General features: G+C 43.1%; 3 protein-coding genes across 4 annotated transcripts; 1 reads left to right on the forward strand and 2 right to left on the reverse strand.

The window, feature by feature from the left end:
- Position 1: 1 nt before the first annotated feature.
- On the reverse strand, positions 2-3,229 carry LOC117734553 (amine sulfotransferase-like). The gene is made up of 6 exons (XM_034538674.1): positions 2,375-3,229; positions 2,061-2,266; positions 1,312-1,438; positions 523-617; positions 260-431; positions 2-174 (listed from the first exon to the last, which is right to left on the reverse strand). Exons 1-6 carry the CDS (start codon positions 2,514-2,516, stop codon positions 65-67), a joined length of 852 nt encoding a protein of 283 aa, XP_034394565.1. The 5' UTR covers positions 2,517-3,229; the 3' UTR covers positions 2-64.
- A 111-nt stretch (positions 3,230-3,340) lies between these two features.
- LOC117734554 (eukaryotic translation initiation factor 3 subunit D-like) lies at positions 3,341-5,793 on the forward strand. 2 transcript variants are annotated; one of them, XM_034538677.1, is made up of 7 exons: positions 3,341-3,738; positions 3,902-3,987; positions 4,120-4,249; positions 4,578-4,720; positions 4,891-5,083; positions 5,180-5,273; positions 5,685-5,793. In XM_034538677.1, the coding sequence occupies exons 1-7, from the start codon at positions 3,688-3,690 to the stop codon at positions 5,693-5,695; spliced, it is 708 nt and encodes a 235-aa protein (XP_034394568.1). In that variant the 5' UTR covers positions 3,341-3,687; the 3' UTR covers positions 5,696-5,793. The 2 variants fall into 2 exon arrangements, with proteins under 2 accessions (XP_034394568.1, XP_034394567.1); XM_034538676.1 differs by having other exon boundaries at positions 3,342-3,738; positions 5,682-5,793.
- Positions 5,794-5,820: 27 nt separating this feature from the next.
- LOC117734552 (amine sulfotransferase-like) lies at positions 5,821-8,506 on the reverse strand. Its single transcript, XM_034538673.1, has 6 exons — positions 8,257-8,506; positions 7,890-8,095; positions 7,141-7,267; positions 6,342-6,436; positions 6,079-6,250; positions 5,821-5,993 (listed from the first exon to the last, which is right to left on the reverse strand). The coding sequence occupies exons 1-6, from the start codon at positions 8,396-8,398 to the stop codon at positions 5,884-5,886; spliced, it is 852 nt and encodes a 283-aa protein (XP_034394564.1). The 5' UTR covers positions 8,399-8,506; the 3' UTR covers positions 5,821-5,883.
- Positions 8,507-8,917: the final 411 nt, after the last annotated feature.

Genomic DNA, 8,917 nt, shown 5'->3' on the forward strand with positions numbered 1-8,917 from the left:
CAAATGATTTTACATTATTATGGCGATGCCTCTCATAAAAGTTGGATATTAACATGTCGAGGTCCTACTCCCAGATGAACTTCAGAGACATCTCACCGAGTGTCTCGTGAAGGAGTTGATCGACTCTTTGACTCTGAGCCTCGGTCAAGGTGTTCTTCCAGTCACCGATTTTACCTGCAATGAATTTTTTTAAACAACTAATTAAGAGAAACTCGCCCCCGATGTCCGGTTTTCTGTATTGTTGCTGCGTTCGCGTTACCTTTGCGCATGAAGTCTTTCTTCACCTTTTCTTCTGGCAAAAACTCGTAGTTTGCTTTTACGTCTTTCTTCATGGTCTTAAATGTGGATTTTTCCACGACTTGCTCAACGGCTGCGTCGCTCAGGTTCTTCCCTAAGAAGTGGCAGATCTTGGTCACCGCCTCCTTCAGGTCCTGGAAGGGGGAAACGTAAAGAACGCCCAGCGAGTTGAGGCGCTGACGACAATGTCATTCTAAATTGAATGTTTAGAGCTTAAAGTCTCACCAGAATCATGTCCTCGTAGGACAGGAAGAGGATGTTGTACTGGTCTCTCTTTGAATGCCAGTCCCTGATGTGGTCAAACCAGGACGACGCTCCAACTGCACATTTACACACGAGGGGCGATGTGCGTGAGCCACACAGTACAAACAGTATGAAAAATGTATATAATGTAGCAGAAAAATCTTAAGTAAAGAGCATTTAATTAAAATGTCATCGTATCTACGCTATGAAAATATAAAAGTTATGGTATTATGCTATAGAAATGTCAGTTTAGACCGCGTTTTTCAGAAACCAATACATGTGAAAAGTTTAATTTGCTTGTATTTGGGCTCCGATCTTAAATAGTATTTCCTAAAAGAAAATTAATAGTTAAATATTTCATGGCCTAAAACTTTCGCGCCTCCATTTTTTTCCTATTAGACATTTGTTGTTTTTACCCTGAATCCTGGAGTTATGGCCCAAAAACATTTGTGACCTTTGACCCCCGCATTTTAATCAATTCTACCTTTTTTATCCAAGTGGATGTTGAAGCCGGCCATGAAAAAGAATTCCCTCAAGTCGTTCCTGCGATATCACGAGCATGTGAGGTGACCTTGACCTTGACCTTTGACCTCCAAGAATCTCGTCATTTCATCCTTTTAATACAAGTGGATGTTGGTGCCAAAATGGCAAAAGAATAAACTGGACGGACAACCCGAAAGTAAAAAGTGATAAAAACACAATGTTTGGTTCTTTTTTTTTTGTTAATCCCTCGTCACGATCAGATGGGTTTTCATCTTCCAGACTTCTTACCATTTCCCGTCACATATTGCTCAAAGAAGTCCTCAAAACTTTTGGGCGTCTCCAGGTCGCCGCTGTTGCCGCTGAAGTGGAAATAGGAGACGATGTTGTCCTTTGGATTCCGCGTCACGTAGATAATCTGAAAAATAAAAAAAACATCCCAGAGATGAAATCGCACCGTTTTCGCCTCCATGACAAAACAATTTACTTTTTAACGATACCTCGATTTTTTAAATGTCTCAGTTGTCTGTGAGACACCAACAGTGAGGTTTTACACGTAGTTCGTCTTTTTGTTTTTGTAAAGTCATTTAGAGTCATTAAAGGTTTATAAGACAATTTAAAATACTCAGAAATTTGATCTAAAAAGAAAAAAACTCTGTTACTGATTTATTGACATGAACAATTAACACGGGAATAAAACTGGGAAATGCATTTTACTGGTTGTTTAAAAAGAGCTTATCTCCTTTCTGATCTTTAGTTTTGATTACCATGAGACTAAACTATGAGAACTGTGTTTTTTCTACTTTTAAATAAAAACATCAGAACGTTTTTATTTTCTCTTTAAAACTTTTAGATTCAATTCAGTTTATTTTTTATAACCCAATATCACAACATAAAATTAAATCAAGCATCCAATTAGAAGCTCTTCCCTATCTCTTCCACGTGTGGAGATAGTGTTGCGCCGCTATCTCCACATGTGGAATAGATAGGGAAGAGAAGCTATATTAATATGCATATTCATACCGATTTGCACTACTGACCTTGGCCTTCTTGGCCTTCAGTCCCGGGGGCAGGAGGGCCGGGGTGAGGTGAGAGGAGAACAGGCGAGGAGACGGGCGCAGGGCGTAGTCTCCTCGGCCCTCCGTGTACTCCAGCCACGGCATCTGCTCCAAGTAGTTTGGATATTCGTGCAGACCACCGGCCGACTCGCAGATGGAGATGATGATCTGTTGGGTCCATATGGTACCTGTGTGTGTGTGTGTGTGTGTGTGGGGTGGGGGGGGGGGGGGGGGGGGGGGGGGGTCAGCATACCTGGTCACTATTTAAAAAAAACAAAAAGGTTTGTCTCGCTCACCTGACTTTGGATACGTGACGAGGAGGACGTCGCTGTCTCGGATCTCAAAGCTCTGGAGGGAATCGATGTGCTCCGGAGTTGTGAGACCGATGCCAAAGTTGTAGTTTTTATACCTGCAGAGGCAGTCGGTGATCTGCTCCATGTTTTCTCCCCCCCGAATCTCACGGAACAATTGGAGAAATGGCAAAGAGAAAAGCCTCTCCGCTCACAGGTGTGCGGCAGCAGCTGGACTCTGGACTTTGCTTTCATGTGCCTGTTATCGGCTTCTCCCTCGTCCCCGGCCCGTCTCTGCAATCACAGCCGGGTGGGACGCTGCCACCAAACAGCCCCACACACACCGGTGTTGAGGGTTTTTTAATGTCTATTAGCATGTTTTTATTGACAGAAGCATTTAAACTTCATCAGATCTACCTGTGGGGAAGCTGGACATACAAACAGACAGATTCCTAAATGTACACCAGGAGGCTGCTGCCACAGTGCCACCTGGTGGCCAAATGCCATGGCCACTGAGAATCTAATTCTTATATGTTGTTCCATTCTTATCACAAAACCATTGAAATATGTCTACAGAACCCAACACTACCTCACTACACTTATCATGTGCAATGTGTGACATAGTATTACTTAAAACTATATAATTTAAAAACTGTATCCCAAACTGTACATACTAGCACCTGTCTTGTCCGTGTACATAGTGCCACCCTTCTGTGTCGTGTTTTCTTTTTATATTTTGTATTTTTCCTTCTTATTACAGGGTTTTTTATGAACTGTTGACTCAGATTTCCAATGTGTTTAAAGGAAATTGTACCTGGTCACACGTAAAGTAAGAGCACATATTTCCACTGGGTTTTTAAAAGGGAAAAGAGTATAACTGGTAGGGAGTTAGGTAAAAGAATAAATAATTTAAATAGGACTAAGGGAGAAAAAAGCTTTTTGGATACACGGTTCTCACAGGACTACAAACGTGATGATCTTATAGAATATAATGCTTTAGCCAACGGGATATGAAGGTGTTAAAAACATGCAACATGCACATAAATGCAGCAGGAATAGATGATGCGTTAAAACAATGACGGGGAACATTTTAACATCAATACTTTAATGTAGGAAAGATCCATTTAGCTGATACTACTTTTCATTCTTTCACTTAAAGTAAGGTTTTGAATGCGGTACTTCTACTTCCCGCGGAGTGTGATATTCGTACCTTTTTACATCTGTAACCGCTGCTCTCAGATCTGCTCACCGTGAGCGAGACCGCCAACGAGCCGCCGCAGGACGAGGGCAACTCCTTCAACTCTCCTCGTAACTTGGCGATGGAGGCCACCTACATCAACCACAACTTCAGCCAGCAGTGTTTACGCGTGGTGAGAACACGCGTTAACCTGAACCGTTCAGTCTTTGTGCTAAGCTAACTAGCTGCTGCAGACGGACATGCGAGAGTTGGATACATTTTCTCATAAAAAGCGTATGAACGCATCCAGTAATACTACTTTTTATGAACATGTGTTGTGGTTTTCTTTTCTTCAGGGTGGAGAGCGGTACAAGTTTCCTACCTCCAACCCATTTGTGGAGGAGGATACGGACAAGGGCGAGGTGGCATCTGTCGCCTACAGGTAGGCACTAAACACAAACATGTCGTAAAGAACTGATACTGCTACTTGTATGCAAACTGGTAGATTTTATTTGTTTTATCCTATGATCACAAGATGATAAAGCACGTAATAACTCTGTTTTTGTTCTTTAAGGTACCGCCACTGGAAGCTCGGGGACGACATCGATCTGATCGTCCGCTGTGAACACGACGGAGTGATGACGGGCGCCAACGGAGAAGTGTCCTTCATTAACGTCAAGACCCTCAACGAGTGGGACTCCAGGGTGAGTGTAAAGCTAAATATCAAATGGTCCATATTCTGTTGTTTCCACAAGAGGATTCATGACGGCAGATGACTCAAAAAGATATTTAGGTCAAATAATAACCACAAAAAAATCATCCTTGTGTGGAATGAACATGCAGCGAATAAAAAAATAAGTATATAGTGTGTGTGTGTGTGTGTGTGTGTGTGTGTGTGTCATACATATATACATATAAAATAACTAAACTACGGTTCAGTTATTTTAAATAACTAAACTACGGTTTAGTTATTTAAAAAAATTCAAATATCTTTCCAACTAAACCGCTGCTGTTGCTCCGTTCTCTCACCAGCACTGCAACGGGGTGGACTGGCGTCAGAAGCTGGACTCCCAGAGAGGAGCCGTCCTCGCCACCGAGCTGAAGAACAACAGCTACAAACTGGCCCGCTGGACCTGCTGCGCCATGCTGGCCGGGTCGGAGTACCTCAAGCTGGGGTGAGGAGCTTCTGTTCCACTCTTTATCAATACGGACGATATAATAATACTACCGCAGTGTCACCGAGAACCGAGCGGAGCCAGCTTTCATGTTACTTTCAGACGCCTGCTTTAGGAAGGTTACCGTGTGTCCTCGATACCTTCAACTGACTGTGTGTGTCCGTCTTCAGGTACGTGTCTCGGTACCACGCAAAGGACTCCGCCCGCCACGTCGTCCTGGGAACGCAGCAGTTCAAGCCCAACGAGTTCGCCAGCCAGATCAACCTGAGCATGGAGAACGCCTGGGGGATCCTGCGCTGCGTCATCGACATCTGCCGCAAGCTGGACGAGGGCAAGTACCTCATCCTGAAGGACCCCAACAAGGTGAGTGGCTCGTCACAAGGAGCCCTTAGCGGTGCCCGTTTTCTACGGTCGTCGGGATTCGTTGCGCTGATGGGTCGATGTTTTTGTTTTTAACAGCAAGTGATTCGGGTGTACAGCCTGCCCGATGGGACCTTCAGCTCCGATGAGGAGGAGGAAGAGGAGGAAGATGATGAGGAGGAGGAGGAGGAAGGTGAGATTTAGTATGTATCCCCACTTTTACTCCCGATGCAGCTTTTGGCTCCACAAGTGAGTCAAAATGTTTTGGTAACATAAACACCATGTTTGTATAGTTTTACATTAGTCAAAATTTCACTTTAGGGCTGAGAGCAATTTTTTTTAAATATTAATGCGAAGCCGTATTGCACGTGAAATCCTAAAAGCATGATATTTCGATCAAGTTTAAGTTGCGATTTGTAGAAAAAATGTGAATCAGTCCGAAGAATATTCTCTGGTTCACTTTCAAAGTTTTTTTTTAAGTAGAATGCGCCTGCTTCCTTATTCTGAATATGACGTTCTGAACCAACTCCGACCTGAAACGCAGCGGTTGTCTGACATCACGGTTCCACATTAATTCTGTTTTTCTTTCCTCCCGTTCTAGAAGAAGAGGCCTAAAGAGCGGATCGAGCTCCAGAGACCAAAGCGAGCCGTCGTCTTGCGTAAAGAAACACAATTTAATTCATTTTTGACGTTCAATAAACAGATTGAATTTATTCGTGGTTTCTGTTTTTTGTCCAAACAAATGATTTTACATTATTATGGCGATGCCTCTCATAAAAGTTGGATATTAACATGTCGAGGTCCTACTCCCAGATGAACTTCAGAGACATCTCACCGAGTGTCTCGTGAAGGAGTTGATCCACTCTTTGACTCTGAGCCTCGGTCAAGGTGTTCTTCCAGTCACCGATTTTACCTGCAATGAATTTTTTTAAACAACTAATTAAGAGAAACTCGCCCCCGATGTCCGGTTTTCTGTATTGTTGCTGCGTTCGCGTTACCTTTGCGCATGAAGTCTTTCTTCACCTTTTCTTCTGGCAAAAACTCGTAGTTTGCTTTTACGTCTTTCTTCATGGTCTTAAATGTGGATTTTTCCACGACTTGCTCAACGGCTGCGTCGCTCAGGTTCTTCCCTAAGAAGTGGCAGATCTTGGTCACCGCCTCCTTCAGGTCCTGGAAGGGGGAAACGTAAAGAACGCCCAGCGAGTTGAGGCGCTGACGACAATGTCATTCTAAATTGAATGTTTAGAGCTTAAAGTCTCACCAGAATCATGTCCTCGTAGGACAGGAAGAGGATGTTGTACTGGTCTCTCTTTGAATGCCAGTCCCTGATGTGGTCAAACCAGGACGACGCTCCAACTGCACATTTACACACGAGGGGCGATGTGCGTGAGCCACACAGTACAAACAGTATGAAAAATGTATATAATGTAGCAGAAAAATCTTAAGTAAAGTGCATTTAATTAAAATGTCATCGTATCTACGCTATGAAAATATAAAAGTTATGGTATTATGCTATAAAAATGTCAGTTTAGACCGCGTTCTTCAGAAACCAATACATGTGAAAAGTTTAATTGGCTTGTAGTTGGGCTCCGATCTTAAATAGTATTTCCTAAAAGAAAATTAAGTTAAATATTTCATGGCCTAAAACTTTCGCGCCTCCATTTTTTTCCTATTAGACATTTGTGTGTGAAACTCTTGTTTTTACCCTGAATCCTGGAGTTATGGCCCAAAAACATTTGTGACCTTTGACCCCCGCATTTTAATCAATTCTACCTTTTTTATCCAAGTGGATGTTGAAGCCGGCCATGAAAAAGAATTCCCTCAAGTCGTTCCTGCGATATCACGAGCATGTGAGGTGGCCACGACCTTGACCTTTGACCTCCAAGAATCTCGTCATTTCATCCTTTTAATACAAGTGGATGTTGGTGCCAAAATGGCAAAAGAATAAACTGGACGGACAACCCGAAAGTAAAAAGTGATAAAAACACAATGTTTGGTTCTTTTTTTTTTGTTAATCCCTCGTCACGATCAGATGGGTTTTCATCTTCCAGACTTCTTACCATTTCCCGTCACATATTGCTCAAAGAAGTCCTCAAAACTTTTGGGCGTCTCCAGGTCGCCGCTGTTGCCGCTGAAGTGGAAATAGGAGACGATGTTGTCCTTTGGATTCCGCGTCACGTAGATAATCTGAAAAATAAAAAAAACATCCCAGAGATGAAATCGCACCGTTTTCGCCTCCATGACAAAACAATTTACTTTTTAACGATACCTCGATTTTTTAAATGTCTCAGTTGTCTGTGAGACACCAACAGTGAGGTTTTACACGTAGTTCGTCTTTTTGTTTTTGTAAAGTCATTTAGAGTCATTAAAGGTTTATAAGACAATTTAAAATACTCAGAAATTTGATCTAAAAAGAAAAAAACTCTGTTACTGATTTATTGACATGAACAATTAACACGGGAATAAAACTGGGAAATGCATTTTACTGGTTGTTTAAAAAGAGCTTATCTCCTTTCTGATCTTTAGTTTTGATTACCATGAGACTAAACTATGAGAACTGTGTTTTTTCTACTTTTAAATAAAAACATCAGAACGTTTTTATTTTCTCTTTAAAACTTTTAGATTCAATTCAGTTTATTTTTTATAACCCAATATCACAACATAAAATTAAATCAAGCATCCAATTAGAAGCTCTTCCCTATCTCTTCCACGTGTGGAGATAGCGTTGCGCCGCTATCTCCACACGTGGAATAGATAGTGAAGAGACGCTATATTAATATGCATATTCATACCGATTTGCACTACTGACCTTGGCCTTCTTGGCCTTCAGTCCCGGGGGCAGGAGGGCCGGGGTGAGGTGAGAGGAGAACAGGCGAGGAGACGGGCGCAGGGCGTAGTCTCCTCGGCCCTCCGTGTACTCCAGCCACGGCATCTGCTCCAAGTTGTTTGGATATTCGTGCAGACCACCGGCCGACTCGCAGATGGAGATGATGATCTGTTGGGTCCATATGGTACCTGTGTGTGTGTGTGTGTGTGTGTGTGTGTGTGTGTGTGTGTGTGTGTGTGTGTGTGTGTGTGTGTGTGTGTGTGTGTGTGTGTGTGCGTGTGTGTGTGTGGGGGCGGGTCAGCATACCTGGTCACTATTTAAAAAAAACAAAAAGGTTTGTCTCGCTCACCTGACTTTGGATACGTGACGAGGAGGACGTCGCTGTCTCGGATCTCAAAGCTCTGGAGGGAATCGATGTGCTCCGGAGTTGTGAGACCGATGCCAAAGTTGTAGTTTTTATACCTGCAGAGGCAGTCGGTGATCTGCTCCATGTTTTCTCCCCCCCGAATCTCACGGAACAATTGGAGAAATGGCAAAGAGAAAAGCCTCTCCGCTCACAGGTGTGCGGCAGCAGCTGGACTCTGGACTTTGCTTTCATGTGCCTGTTATCGGCTTCTCCCTCGTCCCCGGCCCGTCTCTGCAATCACAGCCGGGTGGGACGCTGCCACCAAACAGCCACACACACACCGGTGTTGAGGGTTTTTTAATGTCTATTAGCATGTTTTTATTGACAGAAGCATTTAAACTTCATCAGATCTACCTGTGGGGAAGCTGGACATACAAACAGACAGATTCCTAAATGTACACCAGGAGGCTGCTGCCACAGTGCCACCTGGTGGCCAAATGCCATGGCCACTGAGAATCTAATTCTTATATGTTGTTCCATTCTTATCACAAAACCATTGAAATATGTCTACAGAACCCAACACTACCTCACTACACTTATCATGTGCAATGTGTGACATAGTATTACTTAAAACTATATAATTTAAAAACTGTATCCCAAACTG

Source organism: Cyclopterus lumpus, chromosome 8 (assembly GCF_009769545.1).
Source record: "Cyclopterus lumpus isolate fCycLum1 chromosome 8, fCycLum1.pri, whole genome shotgun sequence".
NCBI lineage: Eukaryota > Metazoa > Chordata > Actinopteri > Perciformes > Cyclopteridae > Cyclopterus > Cyclopterus lumpus.